Source organism: Pieris napi, chromosome 8 (genome assembly GCF_905475465.1).
Source record: "Pieris napi chromosome 8, ilPieNapi1.2, whole genome shotgun sequence".
In the NCBI taxonomy this organism is placed as follows: Eukaryota; Metazoa; Arthropoda; class Insecta; order Lepidoptera; family Pieridae; genus Pieris; species Pieris napi.
Window position 1 is genome coordinate 13,083,412 of NC_062241.1, and position 18,329 is coordinate 13,101,740.

The 18,329-nt window shown below is 33.1% G+C and overlaps 1 protein-coding gene across 1 annotated transcript; it reads left to right on the top strand.

Annotated features, from left to right (window-relative positions):
• Positions 1-6,620: 6,620 nt before the first annotated feature.
• Positions 6,621-14,144, top strand: LOC125051915 (altered inheritance of mitochondria protein 3-like). Its single transcript, XM_047652543.1, has 6 exons — positions 6,621-6,746; positions 6,966-7,110; positions 7,315-7,388; positions 12,584-12,706; positions 12,839-13,204; positions 13,316-14,144. The coding sequence occupies exons 1-6, from the start codon at positions 6,735-6,737 to the stop codon at positions 13,886-13,888; spliced, it is 1,293 nt and encodes a 430-aa protein (XP_047508499.1). The 5' UTR covers positions 6,621-6,734; the 3' UTR covers positions 13,889-14,144.
• The last annotated feature ends 4,185 nt before the right edge of the window (positions 14,145-18,329 follow it).

An 18,329-nucleotide genomic window follows, 5' to 3' on the forward strand; every position in this document is an offset into this window, starting at 1 on the left:
GAGCGAGTGTCACGAGAGCGTTAACAGAACCGACAGCAAACCACATCCGACGCCCGGAGGTGTTTAGACCCAAGACCAAAACATAAGAGCATATATAATTTTTAACTTTTTCGGTTTCATCTGGGATAGCAACTGGTTACCTCATTATCTGCATTCGAATATGCTAACCTTGAGATTAATGAGAAAATAATAAAAATTAAATTTAAAATATCTCTACACGATACATACAATTATCTCTGTAAAGTGATTTAAGCCGAGATAAGGGGTACCTTATCGGTAGTGTATCTTCCTCCACCGTCAACACTTCTAAACGATGAACCAATAGATTGGATCTGGTCTTCAACTGACCGATATTACGTTTCTAATTAGAGTTTAATCGTCTTTAGAAAATCTCTTACGAGAGATTCAATCGCTGTACTAATCGATAACTACGTTTCATTGGACCTTTGATGCTTATAACTAAGATTTTATATGTATGAGTATGTCGCAATTAGTATGTCGTGAAAACAATGACGTTATTGTGGTTAATCGAGTTAATTAATTTCAGTCTGAAAGAATCTTTTTTAATCGAAAATGTTATCATAACCAACCTGAGTTTAGAACCACAAACGAAAGAATTTAGCTTTCGGATTATGTACAATCAATAATAATATATTTATTAAATTCATTATAATTACGCTAACAAATGTATTAATTTATCTTTCTTCAACAAATTAAGTTTACACTGTGGTAAGACTATGTAATGATTTTCATAATTATTATTAATTAGAACAGTTTAACTGGATGTTTTGCCTGAGTCCGTTTTAATGATTACGCTTCCCTGAAACTTATCCTAGCTTAAATATAGTTTTAACCTAAATCCCAGCAGTTATAAAGGTTCGTCACTTGTGCTGGATAGCTCAAAAGGATATCCATTAACGAGAACCCGCATTGATAGATCCCTGTACGGTCTAGATCTGGACCGTTAAGCTCCTTTGAGACAAATTAGAAGGTTATCGGTCAGTCCATACTGCTATCAATTGGGAGGACGCATTAATGGAATTCTTTTACATTTTTCAACAGCCCCCGTGGCTTGGTCACGAACTTGATTGATGCGTTAAATTCAATGTAAAGAGCCCCGATGAATAATATACTTTGGGCACGGTATGTTTCAGTGTTTTTACCACATTTAAGATATGATAAATGTACATCGCGATACGTCTAGGCCAGTGGGATACACTTAAAAAGAAAAGTCAAATTATAATTTACACAATGACCGATTGACTTAGCAGAATGGGTATTAGTCAGTAGATATGGTGTTTTTTTTTTTTAAATTTAATCTGTTTTAGATGTTATGCATTATTTAAAATTCTCTATCTTTTATTAATAAAATATCCTGAACCATTTGTCATCTATTGTTAAAAATATATTACATTACTAAATATAAGGAATAACTGGCGAAGACGTTAATAATAAATTCTGTAACGAATCACGTGTTTGTAAGGCTCATAAAATACGAAGAGATTTATGTTCGCAATATTGTGTTGCGTTTAGCTAAACATGTTTTAAATTCTCGTAATTATCCTGTTTTTCAGACTCTTTTTATTGAGATAATGCACAAAGTATACTAGCATTACTCAGTAGGATTAAAACATTTATTTCAGTTGTTGCCAGATCCTTTCGTTCATATTATAAATATATAAATAATATCTTTTGTTTCATATTTCATCTTACCTATGACATTAGTACGTAAGTAGTATATAAGCAGTCCCGTTGTTCTTGTCTTGTAATGTCTTAAAGTAGTTAAGCTGGTGAAGTGGGTTTCAGGATTTTCCTGGAGCATATTACAAAGTTATCCGACGAAGGGACTAATTACGCTGGACTAATTTTGGTGAAACCTAACTTCAGAGCAATGATCGGTCTGCCTAATAAAATTTATTAAGTGTACGTTCTTGATTGACATATAGTTTGATATCGAGAAACGGGAAAGCATTATATTCTTGACATTTATGTGGACTGAATTATAAATACGTTTATATTTTGTCTAGATCACTTGCTTCTGTTTATCATGCTTTTTATAATTGTCTTTTTTAATGTGAATTAAAACATATTTAGACCTTTTCAGCTTTAGTATCTATATGCAGTAGTAGAAATAATAAACACTTTTCCCTTTGGGTTTCTTAATCGTACATACATGATCATACTATAAGCCTCAAATAGTAAAATAATGTTTGTCATATGAAATAGGAAAATACATAAAAAAGCTAGTGAAATCAATCGAAATTTAAAATAAAAACTTCAGTTAGAAGCTTTTAGCAATATTTTGAAAGGCACGTCTAAAAGCGATGATTTATGCAAGAAACGCCGGGGAATTTGTTCAACAGCTCAGTAACGTTTGAATAAAATATCACAAGTATTCAGCACTCGCAAAAGCTATTGGCGGACTACACACAAGATTTATTCAATACGGTAAGTTATGCGTGTAGCAGCAATCGTCAAATATCGTAAATGTGTAAACTATGTGCACGAAATGGGTTCATAAGTACTTACACATATTTTAAAAACATAATCACTTTATATGCATTTTTTATCTACAGTTGTGCTACTGTTTCGTGAGTAGAGGTGTTATACATTCAGTTGAAAACTTAGCCACCGAAGAATCGCAACCAAACTGTTCGACATAGGGCTAATTAAAATCCTCGAGCAGAGCATAACATCTGTGTAGCAGCTTCGGGCAGATGTTTTCACTACTTTGAAACTAAAGCCAATTGAGTACGTGCTACTACAGTTCTCGTGTAGTTTTCTACAGTTGACCAGTCCAGCTAAATATTCCAAATATAGAGCAAATACAATTATTAAATGTCCAATCTTGCAGTGGTTCAAATTGTACTTATTATAGCTTTATATCAGAAATACAAAATATATAAATTATTGTTATTGCTTTTCTTAATCTACGATAACCGATTCTGTGTGCCAAAGGCCTCCCCCATTGTCCTCCCTTTTTCCTTATTGTATACCAATCTCGTCCAGGTCTTAGTCTTGCCAGAAATTTCCATGATTTCATCGGCCCACTTTTTAATTTGTCTACCTCTGTTTTTTATAGCCTGTTGGTTGCCATAGTGTTACAATTTTGCTCCATTTATCTGCTCCTCCAATGGATATCCAGCCCATTTCCATTTTAGTGGTTTTGTTTTATATGTAACGTCAGCAAACCCTGTTTTATCTCTTAAATTATTGTTACTTATTTTGTCAATTCTACTTTTCTTTATAATATTTCTTTCCATGGCTCTCTGGGTTACGCTTAATCTGTGAAAGATTAATAATAAATAGTAATTGCGCTTTGGTAAGTGCCCATCTTTGGCAGCCATATGTGAGAATTGGTAGGATGCATGTGTTGAAAAGTTTTCTCTTGATGTGCATGCTTGTTTGACTATTTTTCATAACTTCTTTAAGGTACCAATATCTCTTCAAGGCATCAAATTGTACTAGCCTATAACTAATTATATAAATTATTAGGGAAATTCATAAGTATATATTATTTAAAATGTGAAACACTCTCATCCAGCTAACATTGACCGAATTACCTTAGTATTTTGTATACCGTTGGTTTGGCAGTTATATGTGGTAATAAAAAAAATATGTAAGAATGCATAGAATTTCTCCCTCAGGAAAATTCACCATCGTCACGGCCCACTATTTTTATATATTTCAACATATTCATCAACACTCAAAAGGAACTAAGCAAACTTAATTAAAACTTGCTAAAGTCATACTTAGCTGTAAATGTTGGCTTAGGTGATTCCCACATGCCCTTATTTGTATATAAGATACTCTGAGTGAATTGGTATAATTCCGAGACAAATAAGCCGCTGTCACATAATAAACGCTGAGTCGCGCGCCTTCTCGTTATAATTTTATGTACGATAAAGTCTATCCTGGCTTAAGCATTAGGGCTGACTGTCCGTACCTCGAAACAAATGAGAATCAAATTATAATATCACGTTACATTATCATTTCGTTTTATTAAAATGATGAAGTAGAGATTCAGAACGATTTTTGACAGTCTGTCAATTAATTATTATTATAAACATCTATACGTTATGGAACATCAGCACTTACTACATACTTTATAAGGGCGTTAGAGCATAGAACTTATTATCACTTAGGTCTCAAAATAATTATAGCGTTGTTTAATAATACGACGTGATTGAAGTCTGTGGCTTTTAAATACAGCTAAGCGTTTATAAAACGTCGTTTAATGAAATATATAATAAAAAATATATGAATGAAATGAAACAACGTGATACCCCTAAGCCTTAACATGTACGGAGCTCCCAAATTACATGTTGCAATTATATAAAATTAGCTGGCAACGTCTAAAAACTTGGCTGCTTTATTCACAACATTCCCCTCGCTGTGTTACCGTCCTTTAAATTTTTACATGTTCCTAAAATTATTCACAAAGAGGCAAATTATTAATTATGATTAAGCACCTCTGTAAATTATTTTACCAAATAACAAAAAACACCGCGTCAAAAAAATTGTATTATATAAAGCAGAGATAGAAAGAGAGATTTTGATTATTCAATTCAAATTCAAACATCTTCATTATCCACCAGTACTTCAAATGTACCGTTTAGATCGGGATTCTGTGTTATCATATAATCATTGTGAAACCATCCCTCTGGCCATATTATGAGGTCGTGAGTCACCAATGACCGGATATGTTATGCTTTCGGATATGACGTAACGAACGCCTGTGGATATATGTGCTCCAACTGTACCAGTGAAAGTTGATCTTATTTTAACGATACCTCTTAATACATTGCCATGTTGACCTCTATTATAGGACTAGTTGCATTGGTCAAGTAAATAGTCATTTCTTCAAACTGTTTTGAATAATAGCAAAGAAGAATTTCTTTTTGCTTAGTAATTCTAAGTTCTTTCATTATTGCTATTTAAAAGAGCAATGAAGATAGGTTTAAATAGTTTAACAAGAAGTATGTTTAAGCCATACTTTATAGAAATATTTTAGTTTTTGCTGATTTTTGTGACTACATCATTAGCATGTTACATAGTTTTAACAGCTAAAACTAGGAATAACTTTCACGTGCATTAAATTTGTTGCATTTTACGTAATTGCTTATTATACTTTATAATATGCTAAATACTTCTTACGTGTGTAAATAAAAATACATTTTAATGATTTACGACAGTTGCTATAGAACAAAAATACTGAATGTGCTACTTAAATTTGTTTCAATTGTCTGTATCGTGCACGTATATGAGTGTTATTAAATTTTGCTTTGTTACACTTTTGAAGAGCTTAAAGCTCTTATGCTTAGCTTGTTATGTGCAGAACATGAAGATATGGCATATTAGTGTTTATTTTTTGTTAATTTAATATCTAATTACCTTTGTAAACATTACTTAACAACATTATCTAGTCTCACTTGTGTAAACGCACAACAATAGGAATCTTGACGGCCGTGAGAGTGGAACACGCTTATCTATTGAGACCGCGATACATGCCGAATATTAACACAGCTTATTACTTTTAGGCTCATTCCTTGATGGCATTTTTTTGAGTTCAAAATAAAATCTTTGGTAGTTTTGAAGATCATAAATTTCCAGTCTTGCTATTTTCTTGCTGAAACATGACGACTCTCACATAAATATTATTTATATTGTAAACAATTAGATTTAAGTATTATTTCACAGGAGCATTCTAATTCGTATCTCAATCAGATGAATAGTACAGACATGTATACTGTATAGGTTTATTAAAAAAAATACATTTTTTTATATATACACAAAGTAAAATAGATACATGCAATAATATAACAAAATCTGTAACACGTAGGTATAAATAATGCGAGAAATAATAATATTTGTTTAGCTACTACTATAGGTCCCAATAGCCGCGAACTCCCGTCCACCAAACCAATATTCCAATGTAGTGCCGTGACGGGCAGGGTGCGGATGATGGAGATTTTGCGCTCTGTAAACGTAAGCCTCCTAAAAGATCGGGCATGGACCGTGTATCAAAGTATTACGAGTTTGAAGATTACAATAATTATGTGCTTAAACATAATATGTTTCTTAAGGGTCTTTAATTTTAAAAATATGTGTAGTTTTTATTTTAAATGCTGACAGCAGCACTTAAAATGTTGACAAATATAAATACCATATAATTGGCCGTTATTCAGAACGTTTATGCGAATTATCTAAAGTAGCAGAATGTAAGACTTAAGAAATGGCAATATAAGCAACACCGCTTTATTTTTTACTTAGCAAGTTTTAATCCCTTTAGGAGGAACTATAGTTCCTAAATATCCCATATTTTATTGACGCTCGCTGAATACGCATATTACTCATCATGACTCATACTTCGCCCTGCTGAGTTGTTGATTGTCCAAGATATTTGATAGAGAGACAGTAATAATCTATTAAAGTATCAAAACTAATTAGTTAGAGCAATATTCAAGTTTGTCAAGCAGACAAAAAGAAAATATATCATAAAGGCTACTTTGCAGACGTTCGGTCGATCCATATAACCTACTTGCACTTGTGTAACAAACAGGCTTCGCATAGATCTATATCCGTTAAAAATTGATCTTCAAATAGCCTTTGCATCACACTTGTTTTGTTTTTAATCAGGTCTTATATGATCAGGTTGTAATGTAGTTTATAAGTAGCGGGTGCCGGAGTCTGCACAGTAGAAAGTGTTTGGCTACCGAGTGTACAGTGTCACTATGAAGCTTACGGTTAGTGTATTGTGATAGTTTTATCCTAATATATAATATGTTTTTGTAATATATATTAAAATATATAATATCCTTCTGTTTCATAATAGATTGTAACAGCCTTCGCTAAAGTGTTAAATAATTTGAGGCACTTATTCCACAGAACTATTTTACATAGTAAAACATATGCTTAATTGTGGTAAAATAATTGATGAAATTTAAAAAATATATCTGTTTTAGTTAATCCTCTTGCTAGTGGCAAGCAGCCAAGCCGCCAAAGTAACCAGCTCTAGCAGTAAGGATAGAATAGGAGACTTTGAAAAAGAGAAACGAGATTCGAATAGAAATAATGGACTCGAGAAGAGAACGCCGCTGCTGCCTTCAGGTATCGAAATGTCTTATTCCTCGTATTATAATAAGATAAAATGTTAGTATAGAGACTACAGGTACTTCTAGAAGTTGTATTATTATAGTACCTCTATCTTGAGTAACTTTAAATAGAAATATCCACTACATAGAACGAAAAATGGTTACAGTTTCCACATATTCAACAGAGATAAGTTTAATATTTGTTTTCATTTATTTTCAGTTTCATCTTCAGCCACTCCAGGTGTTGAGTATGCGAGAACCAAAGAATCACATTCCGATCAGTCACCAAGTCAGGTTAGTGTCACGTCTTAACTTTTGCTATTACGATGAAAAGTAACAACGTTCTATTTGAGAGAATCTAATTCAACGTCCAAATAAATATAAAAATTCTTAATAACAATTTTTTACTGTTATTATATTAGATACTGTTTTTCTTAAAAATACACTCTTTTATAGACGTATTTACAAAATAAATAAAAGACGTTTCGCAAATCTAGACAATCTCATAATCTCGATACGAATTGGATCACTTGGTACAAATTTAATTTGTGTCCCTTCAATATCAACGGAACGCAGGATGCGAGCGGCAGTGCGACATTTATTCCTATTTTCCTTTCATTCCTTAAAATATTGAAATTGCATAAAAATCAATTAATTTTACGTAAAGATAGCTAGTCGTGTTGGTCAAAAGTTAAAAATTTTATTTCATCAAAACGAAAATTTAAATTAAATAATAATGACATGAGTAATAAAAAGCTTAAGCTATCAAAAGTTCATTTTTTTTTGAATCACTTACATATTTTAGACATTAGTTAAATATGGAAAGTAATAAGTATAATGATTGTACTCAAACATCAAATACTACATGACATTTTACATTGGTGTTGTATATTTATGTTTATCCTGTGACAATGTTTCGTAGAGGCCGAAAAAATTCATTTCTCCACCATCTCAGGCCATGTTCGAAGGTTTTTATATATACGATCAATTTACCTCCAAAACTTGTGAAAATATGCCTTAATTACCCATATAACAACGGTAAAATCAGATACTGCAATTCACACTTGTCGTAAAAATTGTCATAAAACCATTCTTTGCCTCTTTTTTAAATAAATATTTGATTCTTTACTTACGATATATTATATGCAACTATTGTTAAAAGATCGGGCTTTGCTTCCCAACAGGAAAACTCTCCGATCAAACACATGAGTCTAGAGTTAAAATCTTGGCTAAGTTAACGATTGCGTTGGCATTAATTTTTATTGATTAATTTAAAAATACTAAATATTTGGCCTACGATACATAAATTTTGTAAATAAGCCGAATATTGTTTGTATTAATATTGGTTAATAAGAAACATAGATTACTACCTGTTCTACTATCATCTTAATATGTCCACTTATGTCATGTGCATGATGCAATTACTGATTAAAATAACCGCTTTCTGCCGGGAGCTTACGTAAATTTAACATATTCTTAACGTCTTGATAAGGATATCCAACCAGTACATGACTCGCAAATTTAATTAATACATTTAGAAAATCCTAACGACTGTCAGTGTTAATTAATTTGCTTGAATAATTATGAAATTGTATAAGAAATTCAAGTTTTATTTCAAATTTAATGCATTAGTTAAATCCAATCCAATCCAGGAATAACAACATATATGTTCACTTCCTTCACACACCAATTCGACGTGTAATTTTTTTTTGACCGATTCGAACGATCGAATACTTTTTAGCATATTTTGAAACAATTATTTTCTAAATTTTATTTATCTTTTAGACAATACGTAATAAATTATACTTGTAATAGGTAAAGCGAAACACTAAAAGCCTAAACTTTGTGCTTTTATTTTATTTCTTTCGTGTTACATATATTTGTAACCAGGCAGTAATTGCAGAGGAAATAGAAAGCAAAAAGTTCGGAACACACGAGAGTAGAAATAACAGAAAAGTCTCACGACACTGCACAATGACACTTCTTGTAATGTTTCCTAACAGTAATTAGTCGTATTGCAGTGATTACGGGAAACAAGCGTTTTCAAATTTTTTCGTTAATTATATTTAAAACTGAGAACATTTTTTTAATTAAATACTACTGACAAAACCTAATTTTATTCTCCTCTGAAGAACCACATCAAACAATAGTACTTCGCGAGATTAAAAACTCATCAACTGATTCATTGTTTTGATTTATCAGGTTCCATCAGCATTTGGTTTCAACGTCAATTTACTTTGGGTATGCCGAGAGCTTGAACTTAATTAAAAATACAGTAAAATTAAAGCGAGGTGTCGGCAGCTGCCACTACGGACTATTTATCGAATTCGCATTTTCATGCTTTCCATTTCGTCGTTCGTGTTAATGCCGTTTTCTGAATCATATTCAGTGACAGGCGGCGATATCACTTAACGTCAATTGAGCCTCCTGCTCCTTTTCCGCCCCTTTTATAGAAAGATACTTTAATATGGTGCTGGATACTTAAAAAAACTAAAAAACATATTATTTTAGAGATCAAACAGTGTTTTATCATTGAGATTAAACAGTGTTTAGGAAGCATATATTTGGAATAAACTCAGCTACAACTTTCTGAATTTCCGTTTAATTACTCAGAACAAGTTTAGGCGTCCATTGATAAGTGATATAACTTTACTTAACATCAAATGATGTAACTGTTAATGAGTACATCAAGTTTTTATACAACACGTAATCAGAGCTATTATCGGCCATTCTCTTTATACTTGTGAATGACAAGGAAAATATGCGATAGGGCAGACATTTTTATTTCTTAACACAAATTCGCAGGCAGTTTATCAGTGTATTCGATATTCTGATGTATATAATTCCTTATGGTCGTAATGAAAATATCTCAATTTTTTTATTTCAATTGTAGCTAGAACTGTGTTTATTTAATCTTTACGTATACATATAAATCTGAATAAATGACTGCTTAATATTAGAACATCTGTGTTAAAGAATAATTTTACCAACTGTAAGCTGTTCAACAAATATAAATATCAGAAGAGATATAAAATGCTTTCGGACAGAAAACTAATTAATACATTCTGTATGAATAATTAATTAAGATCTTCCTAATCTTCTGACAATTTATCCAACCAAGGTGACACCTAATAAGAGAGTGATATACGTTATATAACAAGTAAATTACTTGTTTTAATTTGATGTAGCAAATGATGAGTTCTTCGAAGCGGCAAATGTCATTAACAATGATATATCGTCTGGAGTTGCTTCTCGGCTTAATGTTTTAATTTAATTAACAAACAAATGTTAGGTTATATTTAAATGGATTACTTAACATTCATTTGTTGCAAACGAAAACATCTTGCTTTTTAGTGTGTCAATCATGATAAATCCTATTTATAAAAATCGAAAATTCTCTCTGCTTAAAGATAGACAGCGGATTACGTTGTTGACTTGCTTGAAACTGGCGTCGTCAATCGTACCTTATAAATGCATTTTCACGAATGAACCTGATATATCTCTCTTCGTTCGCAAAACTCCCTAAAACTCGTGTGTCTGATCTTTATCACAATAATATGAGACAATTTTTTAATATGTAGTACCTACTGTAAAAAGGGTTCTTACAGTAGGTACTATTTATTAGAAAACGTAACTTACGTACTAAACACATATTATACTATATATATAACTATAAGGAATTCAAATATTACAAATTCACACATTTAAAACCATTTTAAGTCTTACTTAGGTGTGAAGCAATAACGACTTCATTAAAAGTAAGTTGAAACTTTAGGGTAAATAGACCAGGCATCACCGTATGGGTTAAATGTTATACTAAAATATGTATTGAAACCACAAAAGTTTGAAACGTTCATATTTCATATAAATACCGAAAAAGTATTTATTAATAAATCAGGTCTGTGTGCAAATAATAATACTTTAACAAATACAGATAAAGACGTTTGAAACTACAGACAATAGTTACAATTCTGAATGTCTTCGCTTTTCTTCTTTTAACTGCTTTTAAATTGAAAGTCACTTTTTACTCTCTTCATACAAATCACCCCGTAGACTGTTCTACTCACAGTCCGGCCTATTAACAGTGTTTCCAACTTGATTCATAAAATATTTTAAGCGCCTTATAGAATTATACATGCAATAGTATATATACTACATACTAGTATATAAAGTTGTTACTTTACAAACGTATTTTCTGTCTATGAACATATTGTTTACACATCAATTGACACCTGCACCTTCGGCGGAATAGAAAATCGGCAAATTGGTCCTTTGGCAAAATATACCTTTATGTATTGACTACTACTAGTACGTACACACTTTTTATCATATATACGATACTCATTCACATTACTTTATATGTATATGTAAGTTCTCGGAAGAAACAATTAATACAATATTATTAAGTATAGTTTGTCAGCTGTTATGTGCGACAGTTATCTTGTCTCGTTAACTTCAAGACGCCAATTATAAGTTTATAAATTGCTTGTTCAACGTCTGTATTAGCCCATCGGGACCTGACTTGAGAAGTTCTACGAGTGTTCTGTTTGGCCATATTAAATTTATACATATGATCGCATTATCCATTACATATGATATGTTATGCAATAATCGACATGTTTCGTCATCCAATCATATAAATAACATTGTAGCGAGTACTAAACTTATATTATAATTAAATTATTAGAATTATTATAATTAAATATGCAATATAAAAGTTATGTTTGTATGTGCCTCCTTACTCGTGTTACATAAAATATTTTGGTGTAAAAAATGAAGTCAAAGTGTTAAATATAAACAGTTTTCGTTCGCACGTATGTAAAAAGGATTGTACTATAAATAGTTGGCAAAATGTAGGTTTTCCTGTCACGGTGTCGGCTCCCAATTCCACGCCGGAGACTGTAATCACGATGTTATTTATAGCTTCCAGCTCATCTATTCTACCAATTTCAACGATTTATAAAATTCCGATTGACTATTCATTTTACTAAAGTGGCTCTTGCAATGTAATAGCGAAATATCTCACCGTTACCTGCGGTAGGTAATTGGTACTAGGTAGGGAGATATGTAAACTACGTATAGTCTTAGTGAATCTTCGGCATACAAACCTGGTATCGAACCAAAGTTTCAAAACTTTATGCGTAATATTTTTATTATTATCAGTAGAAGCCAAATATTTTATATCTAAGGAGGATTTCCCTCTCGGCGAGCTATCCTTCATAATTGTGACACTAATCGGCTTATCGAAGGAGGGTGTTAATGGGGAGCTGGGAGGGGGTAGTACCTCTTTCGTGGCGCAGCGGTACATTATCTCTATGCTTTTAACCGATAACTAGGATTTTAATCAGTTTTAGGGCTTATGGTACAGTCTTAAAACAAAGAACATTAAGAAATCATTTATCTATCATATGGTTATTTAAGTAAATAATTAAAGCACAAAAATAAAGCAGCAGCAGAAATAAATTAAGTAAAAGCATTTTTTTTTTCAGCAAATATACGCAACCCCAGCACCTCAACTTTCAAAGATATCAGACGTCCTAGCTCAAGGTGGACCCTACCAAGCCGCCATCGCAAACCAACTCTACTCCCCTGTATCCATCTACCAACCAAGGGTAAGATTGGCCTTGACTAAACGCATATTAAAAACCACTTTCATTTGTTCCATATGTCAATAGTCACAGATAATATTGCTTTATAAATGAGGTCTTAAATACCGTCTAATTAATGTTGCTTCATCTTTGCAGTTCCCAACTTACGAAGTTTCACCGCCTGTGCCGTCCCAGTTGGCGTATGCGGAACACTCTTTTCAGCCCCAGAACATTCAATCAATACCGAAGGCCAATTACCAACCACAAATTTTGCAACAATACGAAACTTCAGTACCCCAACCCATACCGGCTAACTACCAACAAACAACTTCTCCCATATCCAACCAGCCGATCAACTATCAACAACCGTTGATTCAGTATCAACAGTACACTCCAGATCAACTTCAGTACGTTCAAGAATCTATTCAGCCCCAAACAGCGTATCGTCAAGAGTTACCAGTTACCTATCAGGGGGAACAAGCCAGACCTGAACCACAACCTGTGACTCAAAATATCCAACAGGTAAAATATTTATAGAGTTATGAAAGTGAAACAAATATACTGACAGTTTCACATTTAAAATATACTGCATTTTGAAGAATACAATTTATTTGTAATATATTTTTATTACAGACGTACACACCACAATCATCACAAGGTGCCATTAGCTACGCCTCTTATGCACAAAACCAACGTGACCAATCAGCACAAAAACAACAATCCCAGTATCAACCACAACCCCAACAACTCATCAAGTACCAGCTACAGCACCAACCAATTCAGTATCAACTTTCTCAAGCACAACAACCCCAATACCAAGTGCAACCACAACAGTACCAGGTACAGCAATATGAAGCTCCACAGTTCCAAATCCAGCAACAACCTTATCAACAGTACCAGCAGAGCGAAGGGAGAGTGCAATATCAACCACAGCTTCCGCCTCTTCAAATTCAGCCTTATCAACCACAATATGTCAAGTCAAAACAGAGTGAGAAACAAGTTTACTTCAAGCAGTTGCAGCAACCAGCAGTCATACAGCAAATTCAACCCCAACTTCAGCCACAGGCTGCCCAAACGAAACTGGCTCAGCAATACTCACAGGCACCCGCACAAAACTCCGGCTACGCTGCACAAGTCGCATTGCCGACCTTTCCCCCGGTACAATACTTTGGAAAATTTGCACACTCTATTTTCGGTCAACAATAGTACAGTTTAGTTTTGATTTACTGTTTATAAAAAATGCCAAAAAGTTGTGCTAATTGTTTATCAATACCGTCATTGTAAATATCAATGAATGGCCAAGCTAATTTAGTTTTAAATGAAACGATAAAAGCTATTATTAAATGCGTAAGTCACCAATCGTATTCGATAAGATTTCGTATAAGAATTGAATTCTCAAATTGTCAATTTAAAATAATAAATTATTTTGTGTAATTATAATTACAGTAATTTAACATAAGTATATTTTTGTTTTATTGCATCATTTTTCCAGACGCTTTGCGCGAAGAATGGGTTGTTTCGAACCTTTTCAAATAAATTTAACAGCCATTTTCGTTATGAGACGATTCCGCACAACACAAGTCCTTGAAGCCCTTTTTATTAGGGTTCAGTTATGCCTCACTTACTCCATACTTGTAGCTATACCACTAGAAGCAGTCACCCATACACCTAGGAAGCACCCCTATATTGATGTATAGATGATGTCGGTCGCAAAGCAACAGTAATATATATTCTTAACTTGTAAGTATTGTTGTGCAGACAAGAATAAAATATAATCTAATTTATGCATACGATCTCCGCGAGGCTCACTTCTTGTTTGAATTGTTAGTGCTACCTGCATTTGTCAACGTTATAGAACTATTTAATATTCGACGATGAAAATTTAGCACGAGTATTGAGCAGAGTGTAAACGCGGCATGCAATAAGCGAGGATGAAAATATAATTTTGATGCTAATTGTACGGGACCCTCGACACAATGGATCTTGTAGAATATCATTTGGTAACCAATTTTCGAGGATCCCGTGTCTTAAGCATAATCACATTTATCATGAACACTTTATAAATATGCTAAGACTAAGGAAGATAGGGTTTGTTTAATGTACAAAAATATCTATTTATTTTGATGGTAGCCTTCGATTTACATGTTATTTCCTATAAGGAATTTTTCATATACCAACATGTATATTTATTACTTGGGTTTAATATATTTATGCAGGCTCTTAGGAATTTTTTTCTCAAACGTAACGAACGGTAAAGCACAGCTGTTCAATAATTCACCGTCCCAGAGCGAACCTTTCATGCAAATGAGTTGATCGCGGGGTCAGTTCGGCCTCGCGTTTCTGTCTACATGTCACATTCCTCAATCTATAATACTAACACCATATAAATCATTACTTTATCTCACAATATAATATAAGGATTTTTATGAATATATTTATCGTTTACTCAAAAGTTTTTTTTATAGAATATAAAAATAGGGGGGGAAACGTGCCTACTGGATGTCCAAAAAGCATGCCAACATCGCAGCCCATGGACACCCATTTTAGTGGGTGCGTTGCCGGCCTTTGAGGGAGGTGTTCTTACTTTGAACAATTGGAGGTCGTATCCCTCAGGGAACAACTCGACTACAATAAAAAGGGGCAGTTACCTGTAATTTTCTACTCTGAATTCGTGTACTCGAACGCCAGCAGTGCAAGGATGGATTTTTTTCTTTGTGCGCATTTAACACTTGCTCGTAAAGTGAAGGAAAACAGCGGCCGAAACATCCACGACGTGTAGGCACAGAATACTGATTTATTTGCCTATCTATATAAATTAACAATAAATCATGCAATGCAAATTCATTGTAATTAATGGGTATCATTAAAACAAAGAGATCTTTATTCAATCGTACCTACTTACTTATCAGTTTTAACGGTAATTCGATCAAATAACTTTTACCTGTCATTAATTTACAATGCATTTCCAATTTATAAGATATCGGATCCAAAACTAGCTTCGAATTAATTCTTGTCAATGCCGAAATTGTAATCACAGCCATTAAAGTTGCGTTTTATTCACAATAAATATTTTTACTAGATTTTGGTATTTATTTCCTAGAAGCAAATGTATATTTTATAAAAAGCCACAAAACCAAAGAATGCAATTACACAATTTATCACTTATTTGCTTACGATTAAGATAAAAATTCAAATATCAAATTTATTAATATTAATCAAGTGCAGTGTAGACAAAAATGTTTGCTATAGATTAAACTGTAATCAAGTCAATCATACAATCCAAATATGCCAAGTACGCGAATAACTTAAAGTAATAACGAAATAGTAATTAAGTTAAAATATCGGAACTGAAACGAAATAGGCAATCTGAATGTTTTATTATCTTTAACAACATTTAAATTAATTTTTAATCGCTTTATTAAGAGCCACAAAAGCAAAATATGGCCTTTGCCAAAGCTTAGCGACCAAACATTATATAAAACAAAAGGCGAAAATATAGCATTAGTATTCTCGATATAGCTTTCATCAAGAAAAAAATATTGTGAATTTCGCCGTAAGTAAAGTTATATTTTTATTTTAGTGATTATTATTCTAAAATATTGTGTACGTGTTAAGATACCTATGTTCAACGTTTGTTGTTATGTTAATAAGTTGAAGATTTTGAGATGAATCAAAAATAATTTGTTCAACTTAACAAACAAACAAATGTACCTGCTTTATATGCAAGGCTTTGCAAAAAGTAGTCATTCTCAAATAATAATTAAAGACGAGGAAATAGACTTTGTTGATAATGCGGTGTTCTTGGGAATTACTTTAGATAGTAAACTCCAGTGGGGCCGACACATAGAAGGTCTTTCGAATAGGCTAAGTTCCGCAGCGTTCGCAGTTAAAAAGATACGCGATCTTACGGATGAGAACACAGCAAAGCTTGTTTATTTCAGCTATTTTCATAGTATAATGTCATATGGTGTTATTTTGTGGGGTAATGCAGCTGACATTAAATCGATATTTGTAGTGCAAAAGCGGGCTATAAGAGCGATCTGTGGGTTGTCCCCACGGGAGTCGGTCCGAAGCAAATTTAAGGAATTACATATTTTGACTCTGGCAAGTCAATACATTTATGAGAATATTTTGTATGTGCGGAAAAATATAGATATCTTTAAAAAGAATAGTAGCTTCCATAATTATAGTACTCGTAATAAAGACAAAATTAGCGCACCAACCAGAAGGCTGCATAAAACGAGTAATTCTTTCCAAGGCAATTGTATACGTTTTTTCAACAAAATCCCTAGTGAGATACAAGCGTTGTCAATAAATAAATTTAAATCGTACATTAAAGTAAAACTGCTTACTAAGGCTTATTATAATATAAATGAATATTTAAACGATCCTAGTGCTTGGATATGAGTTGCTCCAGTATATATTATAGGCAACACGACTGAATCTCTCGGCTGCATTTCCAGACTCTGGGGCGATCGTCAACATCCACGACTGTTTTAATGTAAAGTGGGAACAAACCGTGTTCCATGTGGTATCCAATTATTTCAGTATTATTATTATTTTCTTATGTAGCCAAGTCCACATTTCAAGGATCGTCATGCTCGCTTAAATGTCATTGCTTGTGGCGGCGTCCATGCGTCGGGTTGTCTCTCTCCCTATAATATGGCGAGGGGGCCGATGGCTGGCCATGCGTCATACTCGTGAACGGGTGCTGCTTGTGGTGACTGGTCGTACTTGAATTCGTGTATGCGGTGATGTTAATTATTTCGACTATGTGTTTGCGTGTTATTCCCACGAGAATGTAAGTGCGTGCTCCTATTTCACCATGCCTCCTGCTGATAGGGGACAAGTCTTTGTTTTTATTTATGTTCTTATTATTAATTACTTAAAATGTCATGTGGAACATGGTGTAATGGTTGCAGCTCCTTACAACCGTTGTGTAAAAAAAAAAAAAAAAAAAAAAAACATGGCGATTAAAAAGAGTGGCGGAGAGTTTATTGCCAGTTCTTCTCTTCCGTTCTACGCCCTTGATTTGAGAACTGGCAGTAAATGTAAAATTAGAAGCATTAATATTTATATCTTTAATGACGAATCACAAGTGTACATTGTGTTACCTACGTGAATAAATGATTTTTGAATTTTGAATTTTGAATTTTTTTTGAATTTTTTGAATAGTTGTGAAAGTCTTCAAGGATAATAATATTGGTTACAAATATACACAACATATAGTACACCTAATATTTGGGCAAATACAAAAAGTAATTCTTTTACACTTTAGAGATTAAACTCTCAAACTGAGAACAAGCCGCAACAATAGAGATTATTTTCATCGGCAGCTTGTCAACGTGTCACGGGAGTGACACATGTCTCTCCGGCACTCAATAAGCATTCCTACGTTATTGCTTCGACTACAGAACAATTTACGTGTCAAATGTTCTCTTGTATTGAGTTACCGAACGATTCGCTAAAGGGTCGTAACTTCATTGAAAGGGTTCATTTCTTTAATCTTTTTGGCATAGTTTAAATGATACGGGTGCCTGACGGTTACTGACCGACTATCTATCTATCTTCATTTAATAATAAGAAAAAGAAATAGACATTTATTGCCATTTTACGTATTTTATCATGGTTTAATTTTCATCCATAA